General features: G+C 41.9%; 1 protein-coding gene across 1 annotated transcript; it reads right to left on the minus strand.

Moving 5' to 3' along the window:
• Positions 1 to 4,682: 4,682 nt before the first annotated feature.
• ptger2a (prostaglandin E receptor 2a (subtype EP2)) lies at positions 4,683 to 15,354 on the minus strand. The gene is made up of 3 exons (XM_070957886.1): positions 15,312 to 15,354; positions 13,289 to 14,210; positions 4,683 to 5,218 (listed from the first exon to the last, which is right to left on the minus strand). The coding sequence occupies exons 2-3, from the start codon at positions 14,111 to 14,113 to the stop codon at positions 4,928 to 4,930; spliced, it is 1,116 nt and encodes a 371-aa protein (XP_070813987.1). The 5' UTR covers positions 14,114 to 14,210; positions 15,312 to 15,354; the 3' UTR covers positions 4,683 to 4,927.
• Positions 15,355 to 20,973: the final 5,619 nt, after the last annotated feature.

Consider the following 20,973-nt stretch of genomic DNA (forward strand, 5'->3'; position numbering starts at 1 on the left):
TCAGACACCAGGAGGTAACAATCAGATAGCAGTAAATATTCATATGCAGCCGCTCACACTTTAATACACCAACACACACTCAGAAAGGGGGGGGGGATGGGCACGTAAATAGGTTGTGGCATCTAATGTCTCCAATACTGAATCATAACTCTTGACCAATAGATTATCTCACATTCACTGGATAATGGTGGGAGGAGAAAAAAGAAGGAAATGTCGCAAGAAGAGAGGAGGAAGGAATAGAGAGACGCATGAAATTAGCCTCATCTCAGAATCACAACGTGCAGCAGCAGCATGGGAGTGACAGATCTCCACTGATGATTGATCGTAATTGCTTTATTTGGTGAGGTCACCTGGAAACAGACAAGAGGAGATGGCTTGGATATGAAAGCAAAATGCAAAATGTCTAGCATGATCACCCCACCCACACAAGGCTGGACTCGTCTTGGGGTGTAACGCAAAGCTACTGTCAATACCTACATCTGTATCTATTAACATCACAATAACATCTGGTGGAAGTGAATAGTGGAAATAGGACGCTTTAACACTGGAAAAATCCATGTCAGAATTGCATTAGGCTGTATTGCCTAATTTTTCTGAAAACGGAAGTTGTGCACGCAGTGGGTGGAGATCTGAAGTGTCTGTGACAAACAATGAGAAAGCCGTTAAGAGAAGAGCTCTCATGGCCAATTTTCATGCACTTTTGAAGCGGTCCCTAACTTCACGATTATCTGTACAACATCTGTCAGGCTTTCTCCTGAGGATGAACATGTCAGTATGTTGAACTTCAAAACTATCTACACCTTGTAAAGAATGGGTACCGTGAATTATCTTTGTGTTTTGATTTGGGAAGTGGTGTTACGTTTTTGGCAAGTTGCCTCAAGCGTGGTATATTTCTATCTCTTCATATGTGAATAATGTATTCATATTCATTTACATCAGCATTTTATGTGCCTATTAAATTTTCCTTGTGGGCTTTTAAATTTGACAGCACTCATTGTTTCCAGTTCCAATATCCCTTCAATTTTCTTTTGTTCATAATGTGGCGAGAGCGAAGAATGAAACACCAAAACAATTAGCACATTCATGATCACAAAACTGTGGCTACAAACAAGATCACGAGACAGAGCCTGATTTCCTGCATGCCAGTGTGTCAGAAGACCACATAGGCTGATGTGGTCAGCCGAACACTCGACACTGGCCTACTTAAGCCATAGAAAGATGGCATAAACATCATACACGCGGCCGTCTGTGTCTGAGTGCTGCAGGGAGAGAAAACAAAGCAGACATACAGAAACTGAAGCTCACACGTGTCTGACTGAAAAATTCAGCTCATTTCTCCACATCTGGAACCCATTCGCAAATTGTGTGTGCGTTCGCGTATGTGTAGGTAAAGGGTTACAAAGCAGGTCAGACAGACTATGTGGAGGATGAGGTGTTTATTTACACAAGCCATAAAACACACACATACATACTTGTGTGCTCAGTGCATTCAGTTTCATCTACAGTACTTTATAATTACAGAGTACAAGACATCCAGGTAGGTAGCATTCTCATTTGGCATCATTACATTTCAGTGCTGTCTGTCTCACACACGCACACACACACACACACACACACACACACACATACATACATTAGCATGCTTGTACAAATAAGCTTGAACCATTTGTAGCTACATGGACACAAACATTTATGGGAAATGCATATTTGCAAAAATAAAAAAAATATGCGCACACTCACAAAAATGCAACAGGAAAAAGCACTGGCTCACACACACAGAAGCAAAACTCACACATAACACCCACAGGAAGCAGCCAGCCACCATCGTAAACATTGAACATTTGGATGCTGAGCTCAGAACCAACAACAGACCGATGGAAGCAATAAACCGCAGTTCTCACAACATCAACAACAGCAACATCTGCACGTCTAACTTCCAACCTTGTGAGGACCTTCATGGACATAATGCATTCCTCAGCCATTTACCATAACATGCCTAACCTAACCTCAAGTCCAACTCAAAACCAAGTCTGAACCCTCAAACAGCCCTTAGAGGGTCTGTCAGAAAGTGCGGACCGACCAAAGTGTCCTCACCCCTAAACTGGTTCTCACAAGGATAGAAGTACACTCTCCTCAAATAAAGGCTTACAAAAAATGGCCTGATGTTCACACTATTTAGAACCAGACTCTGGCAATTTAAACTCCTGCTGTTTCATAACCTAATCACACGAGTTTTTCTATTTTGGGAAATTAATGACCGGAGGTCCAGCAAAAGTTTGTAGTAGCTTCTTTTCTTGCCAGACACTTAAACCCTGTTTAAATTGGATCCATTGTAAAGACATGGTGTAACAGCTGCAATTCCCTGTGGTGTTGTGTAATTTAAACCAGTATGAATCTAACCACGTGTAACTTGTACCAGCATGCAAAAAAAGAAAGTGAAGAAAACTCAGCTTTTTCCAGGAAACTCGTCTGATTTCAGCAAGCCACTCCGAAGTGACATCATTGTAATGTGTAACGATGTGTTAGATTGGTGGGTGGCAGATCACCGTGCAGGGTAACTGCAAAATGACTAAGTTATGGCAGGGGGAGATTTTTAGATTATATGTTCAGAAGTGGACCTGAAAGCAAACCTGCTTTTTCTGGGTTTGCTTTAGTTGGCTGTTGAACTGGTTTGAACAGCCTGAGGATGTAACCGGAGACCGCAGTCATGACGTTTTCTTTCTGGGCTATACGCGGCAAATTAAGTGGATGTCCTTTGTCCCATATGAATGGTGGAAACACGCTGAATAAAAATAATATTCCAAGATGTTCCCTAGTAAAACGAACGCAGTTCAAATGGCTCTTTAGTCGTAACGTTGATGGCTCTTTCAGTTTCCACATAACTTACAGGCAACGTAACAAAGTATGTGCCAAAGGAAACTAAAGCAAACATTTTAAAGCTGCTGAGTTTCATCCCAAAATGACTTGTCTGCAAGCTGAGAACTTATGGCACCAATTGAAAACAAAACCTGGTACTTTTTAAAGGTCAACACACAGTTTATGTGAACAACCTACAGGCTAGATTTGACTGATGATTCACTTTACATTTTAGATTGTAAATTCGATAATAATATTACATTTTGTAAATTAGATTTGTAGCTTATTCAATGCGTAAGACTTTTCGAGCATTTTCCAAAAAATAAATGATGATTCCACTGCAACCAAATAAAAGGACCCCGTGGAGTTTTTGACATTGTTTTTTGTTTTGCTTGTATCATCATTATTGCCTCTTTGGGCTATCCCAGGGAGTAACACTGAATGTAAACATCCCTTTGTTTACAAGAAAACTCCACAGGGCATCTTTAATTTCAGCTTCAGCATAAAGGAGTTGTTAAAGGAGGTAGCTTGCTCTTTAAAACGTACCAGACTTGCTACAATTGTGCTGTCATTCATTTAGTATTTCATAAACTAGATCATGCAAGAATATTTACTCTCAGTGAGTTAATTACATGAGAAGTTTTCAAGTCAAAGTAGCATGTACCCATGTTACATACTGCGCATGTTACTTTAAATCAAATATTGCCCCTACAATCCACATAACCTTACATTTGTGTGTGTTTCTTTGCACTGTCATCCATCCAGTCCTTGAAGTCCAGGGAAAGGTTTCATTATCTTTTATACCAAAAAGTCTCTGCAGGCTTGTTGCCCCTCAACCTTTCCAGGAGGAATGTGGTGAGAGTGCAAAGAGAAAGGTTACCAAAGCTGGCCAGAGGTTAACATCAGGGGTTAAGAAGCTCAAAGGTGACAAGATATCGCTGTCAGGATGATGAACTGTAACAGCTGAAGTGTTCCTGAAATGCCTGAAATATCTAGCATCAAAATATTTGAGGTCTCATTCAAAGTCTAAATGTCTAAATTATATCTAGGTATGCTTGAGACATACACCGGGTTTTAAAACGCATCACCTGGGCAAAAGACCCACCTCCTGTTAATCTGTGACCCTTTAAACCCCACCGAACAACCTGACTGCACCATCATCCTAACTGATCTGAACGCTTTTAGTTTTTGTAGGCATGCCGTTAGGTTTATCTTGGTTTCTGTCCTTTTAACCTGATATGGACTCCGTGCAGGATTTTCTTTGACTGTGCTCTGTACAATTACATGTAAATGCCAGGTAATGAAAGTGGTTCATGCCTGTCTGTAATATCTCACTCAGCTCACCATTCCCAGGCTGAGTAACAGCTGTTTGGAAAACACCTCCATCAAAAGCTTATCGCATTATTAGACACGTTGATAGATTATCAATTTTTTTATAGCATTATATAGCCCCATATCACCAATTTGCATCAAGGTGCTTTATAATCTATACAGCATATAACATCCTCTGTCTTTAGACCCTCAGTTTGAATGATGAAAAACAAATTTAACAGGGAAAATAAGGGGAAAACCTGGAAGAATGTCATGAGCATGTTGCATTTGTCACATCTCTTTGCAGAAGCTTCTCCAACCAGACATCTTTGTTTAATACGATGTAGACAAAAGCACAGTTTGTCTATTTCAGATAATCAGAGAACCTGAATGAATCTTTCTATTGCCAGCTCCCATCAGCAGCCTTTTTCATTTATGTGATTATTAAAATATAAGCAGCAAATGAGGCAAAATGTTGAGCTTTTACACTTAAAATATAAAGCTCAGGAGGAGTCAGTCTGCATTCAATGTGCATAAACTTAGCTCAAATTCTAGAAGTGGATGAAAACGCCCTGTAAATGGCAAGAAGCAGCCACCGACTGTTTATCAGTGAAACAGAAAGGGTCGTTCTCTGATGGAAACACCCACAAAATGTTGTGGTCCACGAAACCTCTCCGCTTCATGTGATCACTGAGTCAAACACACGATGCAACACTGTGTCCAATAAATATAAATATCAAACAATAAAATACTGCTATGGTCATAGAGTTTCCTCAGTGTGGAAATGCTCGGGGTACTCCAGCGTGGGGCGAGACAGTTCTAGGTTCGTCGGAGTGTCCTCTTTGGCCAGCGATGATTTAAACACGGAACCCCTGGAGATCCCCAGGGGGGCCCGGCAGGCCGAGGCCCAGAAAAAGTGCAGCACGCTGGGGGAGAGCAGGATAAAGACCCAGGGGTCGATGATGGAGTTGACGGAGATGAAGCGGAGGGCAATCAGGTCCAGACGGTGAGACTCCTTGCGATCACCTATGGAATTTAGGTACACCCGGATCTGAGAGATGAATAGAGGGAGGAGGGAATAGGCAGCAAGGGGGGAAAAAAGAGATTGTGTGTTGAATCAGCAGCTAACACCATCCGTGACAGACCCACATGGACAGCCATATCCTAGCTAACATCCTGGTTTAACTCTAAACCCTCTAACGCAGCAGTAACAGACGAAGACTGGGACCAGTTTATGGGAGTCGTAGGTCAACCTGATATAGGAGATGAACAGGAGATGAACAACAAATGCCAGGCTTATGCTTATCATGCATTTTGAACTTCAAAGTCACTTGAACACCAGCATTGCTGACTGAAGTCTTGATATGACAACATGTCTAATCCATTGTTAAGGACACAGTTTTGTTCAAATGAAATCTGAATGCACACATTGGAAGATACAGATGGAGACCAGGTCCATTGTTAATCTGTTTGTCGGGTTCACGACTGGAGCGAAGTGTTAGATCAACTCAATTTCAGTGCTGAATGCTGAAAAGTGGTGCTGACAGACCTGTTATCTTGTGTATTGAGGACTTATTTTAAAATCTGTATCTGTAAAAATACTGATAAACTATGCCAAATTTCTGCTAATTCCTGCAAAGCTTCTTTTGTTGAATCACAGCGTTTCCTCCCGGCATGACAGATTTTGATCAATGCACTCAAAGACTGGCTCGCTCAGGGAACCTGTCCGTTACCAGCATCTCCAAACCAGAGTGTGTACTTTCAGTGTGAAGCATATGAAGCATACTTCCTAATTTTATCATCTTACACGCAGAAAGCACAGTCTCTAATCGCAGAACACACAGGATGTTTGCGGAGAACGGAGTATTGCTCTAATTCAAAGAGGATATTTGAATTACTCTCGGCACGATTTTGTTTGCCTTTCAGTCCGACTGCTGGGGCAAACACAGGGAGCCTGTAAATAATGGAGAATGTGAACGTGTGTGTGTTTTATGGTTATAGGAGGCTGAGGGGCAGATGTTGAATTCTGTGGCCGAGCCAAACTGAGATTCCCATGCTGATATCCAGCTGAGTTGGATTACTAATGATCAGCAGATAATGAAAGAATCTTTGTGTGGGATTGGGATCAGTCGTGCTGTCATCTGTTACGATCTGCACAGTGTATTCACGCACTCATGGGAATGTCGGGCACTTTTTACGCAGTGACACATAAAACAGTTTTTTCTCTTGGCATGAAACTGAGAGGCGCTTTCAGTCTTCTGTCTTATAAATATGTTATTTCAACCTTAAAAGAGCAAAATGTCAAAGCCCAGATGGCAGGTCCTGCTACCTTACTAAGCGAGGCTCGTTACCTGGTTTGTCTTTAACTGCTGAATTCATCTATGTGGGACAACTAACTTATTAAGATGCTGGTTTGTCCTCATTTATATTTTTAAGTTGAGATAACTGCAAGCCAGTAACGTAAGTCAAGGCCAGCTAACGCCATCTTATCAGTGAACTTTAATGTCATGTAGCTTTCTTATCCGGAGTGCAGTTGCTATGGTTTGATTTTTCACTCAACTTTGTAATTACTGCATATTTTAACCGTTTTCACAGATATTAAAGGCTGCATTTCTGGTGCTCATTATTATTTAGATGGCAAAACAGATGTCAGGAAGTCCGACTGTGGTCTGAACTCAATTTTGACAGAATGCGGTTTCTGGATTTTGCCTTCGCAGGGCATCACAACAGAATGTAACAACATGTTTTTAATGAGTGAAATGAATGCCTGTCTTGCGAAATGGTAAATACATGCAGTCTTCAGCCGTCTTCCTAACAAATAAAACAACAAAGATGGAAATCTACATTCCACCTTGCTACATTACGCACACACATTGCTGTGACGTGTGTTCTTCTGCAATTTGATCGCTGCTCTATGACAAAGTATTTGACCTTTTTATAATGGAAACTGCTTTTGAATACGGCTCTTTTATTAGTCACAATGAGGCCAAGAATGAGCAGCCGAGTTCGCTTATTAGCTCCTCGTCTGTGGTTTGAATATGTCAGTGAAATCAGCTACTGCAGCGACTGGCTGGAATGAAAAGCAGTAAACTCCCTGGGCTGATGGCCACAAGGTTGGGAACCAGCGCGCTGTTACAATCCGTGGAAGCTATGACTAGTTCACAAGTGTAGGAATTCCTGCTTCTGGTCTCTCTCGGGGTCAGAGAGGAACAATATCCAGTCAAATTTGATGGGAAAAGTGGTTGTAAAGCAGGTTGTAAGGCCAGTCTATTGACACAGCCCTGCTTCTGTTATTCCTTCATCCCTCCACCCAGACTTTTCTCTTTTTCTTTTATCTCCATCTATCTCCTCTCTTCCATTATAAAGTTTTCTTTCCAAGCTGACTCAGGTCTGACTCCAGTAAAAGCTCCCACTCACCAGAGATTGCTCTGGTTGCCCAACATTGTCACGCCAGTCTCATTAGGCCAATTTCCTGTTGCTCAGTCACACAACCCAGTGGCTGAATTGTTGCCATGAAGCTGTTAATTGATGGGTGAGTTCTCCTAAATACTAAATTTTCCAGATTTTCTCAACAGCTGCAGGGGAATAGTAATTGTTACGTGTGTCATTCGGGAAAAGTTATATCACTGCAGCAAATCTATGAAAATACAAATGACGTACAAATCAAACAACGTTGGGAGGAAAGATGAATGAGGTGTGGAGGGTTTTTTTTCTTCAAGTGTAGAACAACTCGGCGCTAATCCCACTGCCGTTTTAACCGAAACCACATGAGATCATTACGGTGATTAGTGACAGACCTCGCCATGTGTGAGAGACAAAAACAGAGTAGGCGAAGGCTTGTGTGTGCGTGTGGAGACAGATTTTTCTTGTGTGTTTATTCAGGCTCAGCCGTGGAATCCAACTCACACTGCAAGCCCATTTACTCCTCCTCTCTCAGCACCAACAGGAAGTGTCATAAAAGTGTCTGCAAGCGGTTGATGCTCAGAGCAAACCATTGTCCTCTGCTGCACTGACGAACATTTGAAAACTGTGCTGCACAAACACTTGAGTCAGAGGATGATGATAATATTTGAATCTCTGCTTCTGGCTTTTTTCCTTTATTTGGTCCTCAGTATGAGAAACAATTCAAGATATCTCATTTCAAAGATGCTTTGTCTGTTCCCACATGCTGTTAAAAGCTTCCTTTTTTGCAAATCCCCCAAAACAGCTGCACCATTCAAATCCCATGTGATCGTTTCAGTCTTTCTTACTCTGTCTAATGTATCAGCCTCTCCATCGCGGTCTCACTTTTCCTGTGCACGAAAGCCTTCTGTCTGGCCTTTTCAATTTTTAATGCTATCACCGAAACCTGGGAGCACATCACACACACAAACACATCATCAACACACAGTTTCATACTGGCAGAAAAAGGTAATATGATCTGTGTGTGTGTGCATTTTTGTGTGAGAGAGAGAGCGAGAGAGAGATGTCCTGAGCTCAGACTGTGGTATCACATTATTGGCTGGACATCCATAAGTGTTTATATATGGCTCCTGATAAATTATGCATTTGTGCTGTTGTTTAGCCTTTGAATATGGAGCTGAAGCTTGTGACCACAAAGTCTGAGTCACATACATGTTACCGTTCCCCCACCTGTCAATCTTCACAGTCTACCACTGCATGTATGTTTACAGCATTAATGGCAGCAGATTTCTGTGTCTCAGCTAAGACGTTTTGGATCGGGATGCTGGGTGTAAACTCCAGGGATAGCATCCCACACACTGAATGTTCCTGCCCAGAACAGGAACATGAAGCGTTGTTCCGCAAATTAATATCACTCCTCCCCTTAGAATCAGGCTTGGTTGTGTCGTAGGTAGTGTGCTACAGAAACTACAGGAAAAGGCTACAGCCAATGGGACAATCTGTCATGTACTGTGCACACTGTGTGCTTTCAGATGATGCTCTGTTGTTAAAGTGCTATTTCAATCAGCATCGATCATTTTTAATTTGTGTATATCCTAAATAACAAGTCATTATGTCAGTCTATGCAGCGACGAGTCGTAAGAACACTTTTCAGTAGTGTTCAGAAAGGAATGAGACAGGAAATACAGCTTGAGTGTGGATGCTCCTTTAAAATAAGAGGCTCAGCACAAGCACTTAGGCTGTGCTTTGAATGAAATATGGTAAAAGCTTTTCTAGATCTTCCAGCAGGCCAACAAATGGAAATGTCTGCCCACACGTTAATGTGGCCATTCTGCAGAAATATGATGAGCCGACAGAAGAGGAGAGGAGATGCAGATGTGACAGCCACGGGTAAGCGATTCACTGGTATGTATGACAGAAGCCTCCCATGAAAAGAAGAATTTATCATATATGGCTGACATTAATGTTATGTTAACCTCTGCCTGCAGTGGGGAAAGGTCTGGTGGCTGTTACTGGATATCTGATAAAGGTAAGACAGGCTAAAAGGTGGACACAGCAGACATTAAGAGGCAGATAAGCAGCCTGACCAATAAAGGGACCAGTGCACTGGCTTGTAATCAGAAGGTAGAAAGACAACAATACTGCAGATGTTCTGCATATTTTTTATTTTTTAATAGAGGATCAAACCATTTTTGGACATATTTGCGGAAACAGCTTCAAGCCTCTAAGTGGGTGTTTCCCATGGCAACGGTCAATTGACATTTAAGGGCTGGTGTTGCCAAGAGACACGCAGTATGATGAGGTGTTTCACACAGTCATACATTGTTGGATGTCTTTCCCTTTTAAAATTCACGATTTTGGAAGGACCTGTCGTGTTATTAAATTTGTATTCAACTCAAAGTGTACACTAGCATGCTAGGCTAACTAGCAGTAGCACTGATTCCTAGTAGACGATACTTTCTGTCATGTCAGTACACAATCAGAAGTCAAAAACACTGAAGATAGAAATATGAAAATGTATATATTTTTTGAGACTAGCTGATATTGGAGAGGATCTGCTTTCACGCTCCTCTTCCTCTCTCCTGCTGCCTCCTCTCTGTCTGTCCTTGTTTAACCTCATTCAAGGAGTCATCTTATTTTATTCAGCCTCCTAATGAAGCAGTGAAGACGGCCAGTATGGGAAGCTGACACCAGCATCCTTTACCTGCCAGCAGCAGTGGACACCTGGTGCTGAACATAGTGTACAGTGGTCAGTTAAATAATTCATCACATTTTGAGGAAGATTTAATATACACTGTTCTCATTCCTGCCAGTTCGCTGCACACGCCCTGTGGACATGTTGGATGGTGTCTCCTCATCGGTTTAAGCAGCAGTGGTCTCGCAGATTGATTTTCCTCGCTGCAAAAGGAGGTAATGATCATAAAGTTTTTAATTACTGAGGTAATTAAAAGCAATTTTAAGTCCCCTGACATACAGAACTGACAAACAGTGTCTGATTATGCCTCTTGGATTTCAGCTTGAAATTTTGCAGCTTTTGCCAAAGCAATAAAAGACTTGTGTCAAAACATATTTGATTACTCAATTTAAGTGGCTGCTGAACAGCGACTGCAGCGACTGTGTTGAAGCAGATTCTCTAAGAGGCCTAATTAGAGAACACTGCTCGTACAATCGCCTCTATCTTCATGCGGTCTGTGTCTGTGATGTTGTGAATGTTATTAAAGTAAATTAGCAGGTACAATTTGGCAGCCATCGCAGAGAAGACGGCTCTGCTTGTCAGGCCGCAGCTGAGGCACAGCAGTGCCCAAGATGGCACTTTGGCCCATTACCGCTGAAGGCAATAAAGTGCACAACATCATATACTGCTGGGAAAGTTATTGATTCACCATTAAAAATCAAAGTGACACTTTCAGAACTGAGGCCGTTCCACACAGATTGTCCAGGCGTCTTGCTGAGACAGCATAATGGCTTATCATTGGATTGTGAGCCATTTGTGGGTTGCATTTGTTCTTCGCTCTATCCATCCCCCCAAAATTAACTTTGACTCATATTTCAGAACCGTTTCAGCCAATTTAATTAGAAATATGTCACTGAAATGTCAGCAGCAGAGCTTTGCGCCAGCACTGCCATCAGCTAATCAGAATGCTGTTTTGGATTTGTCTTTAATTGGATTGGCTCTCGGTGTATGGTAACCAGGACAGCTCAAAAAGTTGCCACAAGTGGCATCTATCATCTCTTCATACGGGCCGTGTGTAATTCATGTGCAGTGGACGCAGTGATTCAGTGGCTGCTCTGCTGTGATGGGTCAATCTCATTAAAATGTTGTTGCAGTCCATCATGTCTGTGTGTAACAGGCATGCTAAATGATTATTGGGTCCATCCCACAGCTCGCCATCAGTCACAGATTGTTTTTTGTTGTTGTTTCTCATACAGACACACTTATCTTCTCATTATGGTATCTGTTCAAATTGCTTCCTGATGAAATAACTGATTCAGTCCTGGATTCTACAAAGGACATTTCCAATTATTCTGTTTACTTTATGCACAGTCTGCTGTTTGTGTGGTGGACTTTCCCTTTAAGTGTCAGCTGTTTGATGCTGTGTACTCTTATCTTTCACCTCAGATAAATAACCAGCACACTGCCTTGGAAACATATTCTAGGGGAAGCTAGTTGCAGAAATCACCTTCAGGTCCTATAGGCATTTTATTTTAATTACGTAGGGCCTTTTTCACAATTAACTGAGACAATGATTGGCAGATTAATTAGTTAATAATTAAAAGAACCCTTACCTGCAGTCCTAATTGGAACCCCATGACGTTTTTTGCACATGTACTTTTAGACTGAATTTGATGCAAAGCACAGTTCCCTCAAACTAAAACGCCTTGTATGTAAACGTATAAAATGAAAAAGAAATACAAATATTGTTAGGGTAATCATCAACACACAGTTAGCGTAATTCAACCCTAATGATATTTTCCTTTCAAACATTTCTTCTACATCTCCCTGAAGAGAAATGATGGCAGTGATTAGCCTCACCGCCTGAACAAGCAATGTATTGTCTCCATGGAAAAATACAGAATATTCATCAGCATCATATTCCTGTCTCATTTCTTTGCTGACTTACAGGATAACAGTGGAACCCACTGAAACAGCACCTTTTCTATTTCTATAGAAAATTTTGAATTGTATTTTCCTTCAAACCAAATGAAGTCAGATTTATATATATAGCACCAAATCAGATGTGAACTCAAGGCACTTTTCATACAGAGCAGGTCCAGAACTGAAAAAAAGTAGAAATTATCAAAATATAATCACTTTGAAATAACTTGTCAGTACAAAAAATGTTAAAAAGTCAAAAAATCTGAGCACTCTGATATCTAACTGACATGATATCTATATTTAAAATCAAAATCAGCAGCTGAGTCAGGCGTGCTGTGAATGGCACTGATGGAGGGTTTCCTGTCTACGACTTGGCATCAGAACAGCCCATAGTCTATTGTATTATTTCTGAATAGCTGCATGTCCACAAAATGCCAGTGTGTGCAGACACACACACATTTCTATATCAGATTACATCACAAATAGTATGTATTGTATCAACTCTGGGTGACATTTAGATAAAGCAGTTTGTTTGCTCAAAGCAGTTTTATCTTTCAGCTGCTACCAGCTTACATTTGGGAACTGCAAATAAGATAAGCTGAAAATGAAAAATATTGTATTACGGGACATGGATATGTCCTTAGAGGAAGACTTTCAATAAGCTCCCACATAAAAAAAAAACATGCATACCTTTGTCTTTCTAAGATTCTATTTCCTGTGCTTCAACTTAAATTAAGTCCAAAACAAACCCTCTTTACTGGCTCCATATCAGCTTATAAAGCCAAGCAATAAATGAATGTAATATACTGTAGATATTGTTCTGTCATGAGAATTGTGATTAATTCAGTTAATCATTACCTTCAATGTTGTTTCTTCCTGGTCTCAATGGTACATTACAGCGACATGATGCTGGCTGAGCTACAGCACCAACAGTCATCCTCACAATATTGTCACATTACACCTGCTGATGTGTTGATTTTGTGAGTAAAACCTTCCTGAGAGGCCTGCTGTCCTTCATTATTGTGTACATGCTCGTACCAAGTCTGAATCCTTATATTTGTGTAAACGCTGCAGTTACTAAATCTGACAAGCATGCATGTGAGTTATCAGCTGTCATCTTACCACCAGGGGCAGTGTGCAGATGATGAAGATGATGGTCATGAACACCAGCAGGATAAGATGCTCCACCTCCTCAGCCATGGACATCACCCTGCGCTCGCTTTTGGACCTCGAGTTCGCCATCACCGAGCCGCCGTTCCTCCTCCGACGTTGGAACATCTTGAACAGCTGGTACACCACAAAACCGTTGCACGCCACGATAGCCAGCACCAGCACCAGCATAACCGTGGCATACAGGTTGGCGTAGACCCGATCTTCCTTTCCTATTGGGTTCATGTCAATGAAGCACCATGTGCCGGGGCAGTATTGTACATACTTACCGAAGCCGGCAAAAGGGAGCAGACAGAATAACGTACATAACAAAAACACCAACGGGATTGTGATGTAGGCACATTTCTTGGTGACGTGCCGGCTGTACAGGTAGGGGTACCCAATGGCGAAGCATCTCTCCAGCGCCATGGTGAAGAGAAGCGACATGGTGGCCAGGCTGAAGAAGGTCATGCTGACACCAAAGTATTTACACACGCTGGAAGTTTCAGGCGACATGCCCACCAGGGTCGTGTTGCGCGAATACGACAGCTGCACCAGCGGACTGACCAGGCAGGTGCCTGCCAGGTCCGTGACCACCAGAGATGTGATGAGGATGTGAAACAGCGAACGCCGCCGCGTGTCCCCAGTCCTCGTGTCTTTACATCGCCGGATTTCCAGGATCACCAGGGCAGCCATGTTGCCAAAGATGCCTGCGGCGAACATGATGGCACTGATCAGCGGACTCTTGGTGGAGTCGATGTGGTGCTTACTGTGGCACGGGTCATCATTTACATCCATGATGGCTGAAATCTGGCTGGGTTTAATGAGGAAATATGTCTCTGCTTCCAAAGAAAAGTGTCACAAATGTGTCCTTAAAAAGTTGTCTGCAGCCATCCTGGTTAAACAGAAGGGAAGAAGAATGAATGTGAGACGCAGAGCAGCAACGATTCGTTGATTCATGGATTAGTCGATCAAGAGAAAATGACTCTGCAACTACAACTTCATCAGACTTGTTATTTTGAAGTAAAAAGGCTCAACATTTGCTGGTTCAGCTTCTCAATAGTGAGGATCTGATTCTTTTCTTTATTTATTGTACATGATACAGTAGAAAAAGCAATTTGACTACATGCTTTGGAGAATTAAAACAGACATTTTTCATTGATTAACTGAGGAAGTAAGCCTCAGATTCATTAAAAATTATAGTAATTTTTATCTCTCTGGTGAGATGAGCAGAGTTTCAGCAGAGAAACGAGCGACAGAAGTGATGTCACTGCTGACATGGATGTTTTACTGGTCATGTAATGACAATGTTCATATTTGTGAGGATATTTTCAATTCTTACTCGATTCAAATTCAAGCGTGACCGTTTGTTCATCGAACATAAGATCTCGGCTGCCAAAGAATTAGATTCTGACTAAACTTTAGGGAAGGCGACAAATGAGTGCTGTGTTTCAGCATTCTCAAGATTACACTAAAACTGGCCACAACATTTGTTTACTTACTCATTTGCCCACAGAGATCCTGCATCATTTGTTTACTAGTCTCCTTTACTTTCAGACTCTTGTTTTGACTCACTGTCAAAGATGTTGACTCTACTCACCACTTTAATTTGATGCTTGCGAGTCTTTGTCTAACTTCGCTGATCCCATACATACACAGAAAAGCGAGAGCATCTTCTCCCTCTCATAAAAGGATCATTTCACATATACTGAAAAATTCCAGCTCTTGAACTCTGCTCCAGTGTGGGTTTTGGAGTTGTGAAACTTAAATTTGTTCCCCTTCTGTCTCACCAGACATCAGCTGACAGGCTGAAGGATCAAACGCTGCATTCAAGTTCTCACAGTGAGTTTTCTGCTCAGATTCCCTCTTGGGTCCTGTAACTACTAAACATAGCCCTGCATGATATTACACATGTGTTCCACTTGTGTGACTTGCATGTGTTTGTGGTTGTGTGTCCTCACTTTCGCTGGGTGTGTAACTGCTATGACTGACTCACCTTGTTGCTCTGTCCAATGCGCGACGTGTCCACTCCGGTGATGCCTGCTGGAGTTTAGGACCACAAATGTCCCTGGAGCGGTCCCCCCCAAAAAAGTGCGGGGTCTGCCCCAAAACACAGAGAACAGCTCTGACAGATGTGTCCAGGTGTTGGTAGTGTTACGCTGAGGCTGAACGCAGATTTTGCGTCACTTGTGAGCTGGATAATACTGTAAAATCAGACGCGTAAGAGTCATTGACATGCGCTTCTTCCGTTTGGAGAAATGCCAGATTACTTTAAAATTGGAGGTTTCCTTTCTTGTGGGGACAGAATACGGGTTAGAACGTGACTAAAGTCCACAAAGACACGAGTTAGGGGACAGTTTTAATGAAATTACATGAATCGCGAGTTTAGAGAGTCAGTAAAACAGGCTGTACAGCGCACAGCGTGCTAACAGTGAGGCAACAGGCAAGTACCTCGTTGAAGTTGGAATTTATTCTTGAAAACCTGCTGCTGGATGTATTGAATGTGTTCCGAATACAGACATGCAAAGTTACTTCAGTCAAACTCTGACAGCATGGCCGTTTTTTTAGTCAAAGGGAGTTTTACTCCAAGGGCGCTCCGAGTGCGACAACAGCGCGAGGCAACAACGGTCACATGCGCGCGGACCTCACAGCGGAGAAAAGCATCCGAATAATGAAGTTCTCACCTTTTGTACAACTTGCTCCGCGTAGTGTTGACATTTATTTCCGTGTTTTACAGTCCAGACTGGGTGTCCCAATACAGAAATACATCCCAGTTTATCCTCGTTTCACTTCCAACGCTGGTCCTGTTTAAAGGTGAGGTGTGGCGAGGGCGAGGCGCGCGGCACTGTGATGAGGCAGGCATGAATGGACCCGGGGTAGAGGGAACGATGCGGTGACGTCACGTGGTACGGGTACACCCCCGGTGGTTTGCATAGAGGCTAGAGCGAGCCGAGGCGCTTCAAGCCTCACCGTGGAAAGCTACTGGAAAATACCTTTTACCTCTGTGCAGCTGAAAGATGTTTGAAAGCTATTTGATTTGAAAGAAAGCGTTTGTATACATTTCTGCAAATGTGCACAGTCATGTAATATTTGAATTTGTTTCACTTATCATTTAATCTATAGAGAGAAAATAGTCCAAAACCTCGAAGTGTTATATTTGAGATGAGATAAAACAGACCCAAAGCAGCGTATTCTCTCACTGGAGAACTGGGATCAGGAAATGTTTAGTGTTTATCACTTAATAAATGAATTATTGATGTTCCAACTTGTACATAATCCATTTTCTTTTGATAATTACTCAAGTAAATTGCTCATTGACTCAGCATTAACGTACATTTACATAACTACAGATTCTGTCACTTCATGTGTTTTGAATTATGCAAAAGCTGCAATCCTTTTCGCTCCCTGAATCGGAGTTTCTCAAAGCAAACAATATGGGACAAGGTGTCCCAAACTGTGCACATGTCCTGACCTGCAAATAATGTGGCTCAAAAACTAAAGAGGAAAAAAGGATGGAGAAACAGTTATTTTTTTTATTACGGGGAGGCTCATGTAACCCTCTGTGTCTGTGTGGGTGGACACATGTGTTTGAGCATGTCCTGTTTTCTTCCCCCCTGAATATAAATTCAGCACATCCAGCATGAAGGATGTGTGTTTTTTCCTGTGTGTCTTTCAGTGTGGAGATTGCATGTTGTTCTCCTGGGTGTCCTCTCACCATCACATGGATTTGAGGGCTTAATTTCCCATCGCGATGTCCTCCGTTCCCTCATGACCCTAAGACGATGGAAGACATGGCCAGTATGACAATTTCACATTTTATTGTTTTGCTTTTCAGGGTTGTGTCATGCTTTCGATGGTTTTGTGCAGCGAGGACGGCATCAATCACAAAGGCATCTGTCCATTTTTAGTATTTTTAACCCATTTTAAGATTCAGTTTGCTGAAAGCCCTGAAATGATGTGCTTTTATTCACATTGATAATTGTGATATATTGCCATTATGCCGTCACTGCTTCCTCTCTCACTCCACCTCTCTCCTTTGGCCTCCACCTGTCTCTCTTTCTGCACTTTCTGTCTTTCCAGAATGACCTCAGGCACTTTAATATGTGCCTGAGCTGAGGAGGTGTTGAAGTTATGGTGTGAGCCACATAAGTGTTTTACAACCTGACTCGCCAGGCTCTGAAGGTTGTTTCTGCTTTTGACAGCACTCCTCAGACACAGGAATCCTGTGCTCTTCTCTTCTCAGCCACTTTTTGTCTTTGTCTGTCTGTTGCGTCTCTTTCTCTCACTCTATTTTTGAAGCTCAGTCTCTTCATTCATATCTCTCTCTGTCTCATTTTGTCCTTGCTCTATTTTTGTTTGCTCAAACAGCAGAGGCCTCTTTTACCTTGTCCTCTGCCCTAACTGACACCAAAATTCCTTTCCTTTCCTTTCCTTTCCTTTCCTTTCCTTTCCTTTCCTTTCCTTTCCTTTCCTTTCCTTTCCTTTTCCTCTCCTTTCCTCTGTTTTTTCTTTAATTTTCTGAACCAATCTCTTCTTTTTCCTGTCATTCCCTTTCTTTTCCTTTCCATGTCCTTCCTTTGATTTCTTTCTTTTTTCCTTCCTCTTCCTTCCCTTTCCCTTGCCTCCCCTTTAATTTCCAACCATTTCCCCCCTTTCCTTTCCTTTCCTTTCCTTTCCTTTCCTTTCCTTTCCTTTCCTTTCCTTTCCTTTCCTTTCCTTTCCTTTCCTTTCCTTTCCACTCACTTGCTTCCCTTTTCTTTCATTTTCTTTCTTTCCTACCAAAGCAAAGTCAGACAGTAAGTGTTTAGAGGAGCAACTGTTTCCAGATTTTCATTCAGTGACATTATTGCACATGAAAATGCGATTACAACATATCATGTCCACTTGTGATAAAGAGCTGCAGTTTTGACTTTTATTCATAAGACAATAGTTCGAAACAGAATGAACAAAGCAGTCAGTTGGTGCAAGTATAAATATATCACCTAAAATCTATAAGAATCCAGATTTGTGAAGCTTACTGATCCCCCTTGAGTCCATATTGATTGAGGTGATAAGACAAAATACTCGGTTGGGCTTCTTAAGTGGTGATCCTCACTGTCTGTGTGTGCTCTTTATTTAGAAGCAATTCAATTATTTATCAAGGTCTTAATCCACAAATCCACTGGTTTGCCCTGCTGGTAAACAGCCTTTGTTGAGGGCTTGGCATGAGTTAAAGTGCTGACAAGTGCTGTATATATTGTTAGTCTCTCCCACACACACACGCACACTGCGCCACTGCGAGGCTTCATTTCTCACGTCACCCATTTATGTCAGCAGAATACACTGGTGTGTGCGCGTCCAGCCTGTAATGGTCCTTGTCTGAATCATTGATGAGTTGATTGATTTTGTTGAATATTTGATGTCACAAATGAAGCTGGTCAGTCGGTCAGCAGCCTGTAATTACACACAGTAATACTGGAAAACATCACCAGGGAGAGGAGACGTGATCAGATTAGATATTCATGATTAAACTAATATATTTATGTGCAATGCTTGTACACATGTGATCAGGGTGTTTGCATGTTCTGGCTGAATCTAGTACTGATTATAATCATTTAATTAATGGTAGACTGCAGACTATAGAAATAAAGGTAATTGCTTGCATTTGCAATGTAAGACATAGATAATAGTTTTCACACACCAAATAAGTGAAATACTGCTGATGCTGTCAACGTGCTGTGTTATCATTTCAGCCTTGCCTTTGGCTCCACCTATTGGTGCCTCTGGGTAAGTACAAGTATTGTCTGTGGCTGAACAGGATCAATTAATCAACACTGGAAGGTATTCTTTTTGAAGGTGTCAAAGGAATCAAAATCTACAAATGCTCTTTATCTAATTCTCTCACTGTCAGTGTTAACCAGTGGTGAGCTTAAAACTACTTTTAGAGCTATACAATGAAAATTATTCAGTCAGTTGTTGCACACTTTGATTGCATATCTAATTCTTTATATGGCCTCTTTGATATGACACTCCAAATGGTGTCCTGTTTGCTTTGGTTATCTTTTAGCTTTCTCTAGATTTATTGATTTGTGCCAAATTCAGCTGATTGGACTTTGATTAAGCTGGGCACACACCTGCGTACTGTGCAATCGATCAGGGGCGATGAGCACAGCAGCACAGAGGGCACCATTCAGTGATTCTCCGGTCTGATGAGACTCCAAGCACCACATCTGGTGAAGTCCAGGTGCTGCTCATCGCCTGGGGTGGTAGCCTTGAATAATCCAGCCGAAGCTGGGCCTGAACCCCAGAGACCATATGTGGAAAGACCGAAAGATGGGAGCTTCATGGCATTCACCACCCAGTGTGAAGGTGAAGGAAACTGACCAACATCGAGCAAGCGCTAATTCTGAAGGGATGTGAAATGTGTCTTTGGTTTGTAAAAATATCAACTCCATAAACTGAAGTGTAAAATACAACTTCATGTGGTCTGCCTATAGTTTTACAGCCATCACTGCACAGTGTGTAACATTCAGAATGGATTAATGCTCTATAGCGCCCCTCAGTCTGCTCTTCAGTCAGTGAAGCACATGCTCTGCTGGACGGACGCCATGTGTTTGACTGACCCGTCATCCACATTCCACTTGTATATCTGTGCGTTTGGGATAATTGTCTTTTCCATGTTGTCCTAAAACTGTGTGACAACGATAATGATGATGATGATGATGATGATGATGATGAACTTGTCCTCTCTTGACAGTGCCAAAGCATTTCAGTGCTGGACCGTGGCCCATCCTTGGACCTCTGTTTCCCCTCTGGCTGTTGCTGCCTTGTTCCAGATGTTTGGATCTGGATCCTCATCTGGAGACATGGCCTCACCTCTTATCTCCCTGTGTTTGAATTGTGTGCTTTACAGTGGTTGTGCATCATGTGTGTTTTCTGCAGTCTGTCCTCTTGCCAGGTCTCTGAGGTCATGTGGTTCAGGCGGCGAAGTTGCTCCACATTTATGCCTGCAGTCTGTCGACTGTCATTCTCATTTTTCAGCTCTAATTTTACCAGTTTGCTCTGAACTCATGACATCTGTGGCATGTCTTTCTGCCCTGAGAGAGGGAGAAACAGGGCAACGCAGTAAATACACAGGTTTAACAAGCTGAAAGTAGAGAATGATCATTTTCTGGAATAACTTTTTGGTAACTATCTATCAACTGTTTCAGGGGGAGTTGAAAACCAGTGCAGTGAGGTGACTTGTACGTGCTGTAAGCTGCAATGTGCTGTTTCGGACAGTAGGTGGCACACAAGGTTAAGGCTGCATCCATTGACTTTTAATGAGAAAAAGTCAAATCAAACAGGTTAAAACAGAGATAGAATAACTATGTCATAATTGATGACTGATTAAAGTCTTTTCAAAAGAAAAACATTTGAACAAAATATAAGATGCTAAGAAGGAAAATGCCTTTCGTCGTCTTGAATTAAAACGATTTACTGCAGATTTAAATCTGGATTTTAGGGGGTTGTAATATCATCTGTAATATGTTTTAAGAAAAAAAAATATATATAGTCCCTATGCGTTTCTATGCAGCGAAATTCAAACTGTCTGAATTTATGCAGGTTTTCTTAATGCGTGCGTGCGTGCGTGCGTGCGTGCGTGCGTGCGTGCATGTGTGTGTAAAAATATTACAGAA

The sequence above is a fragment of the Chaetodon trifascialis genome, chromosome 24 (genome assembly GCF_039877785.1).
Source record: "Chaetodon trifascialis isolate fChaTrf1 chromosome 24, fChaTrf1.hap1, whole genome shotgun sequence".
Classification (NCBI taxonomy): Eukaryota; Metazoa; Chordata; class Actinopteri; order Chaetodontiformes; family Chaetodontidae; genus Chaetodon; species Chaetodon trifascialis.

What these genes read in the sequence shown, in the direction of transcription:
- ptger2a (XM_070957886.1), bottom strand. Translation starts at nt 14,113, where the DNA reads ATGGATGTAAATGATGACCCGTGCCACAGTAAGCACCACATCGACTCC. An exon ending in TCTGCACACTGCCCCTGGTG is followed by an intron (nt 5,219 to 13,288) that starts GTAAGATGACAG and finishes TTCATCTCTCAG; the next exon opens with ATCCGGGTGTACCTAAATTC.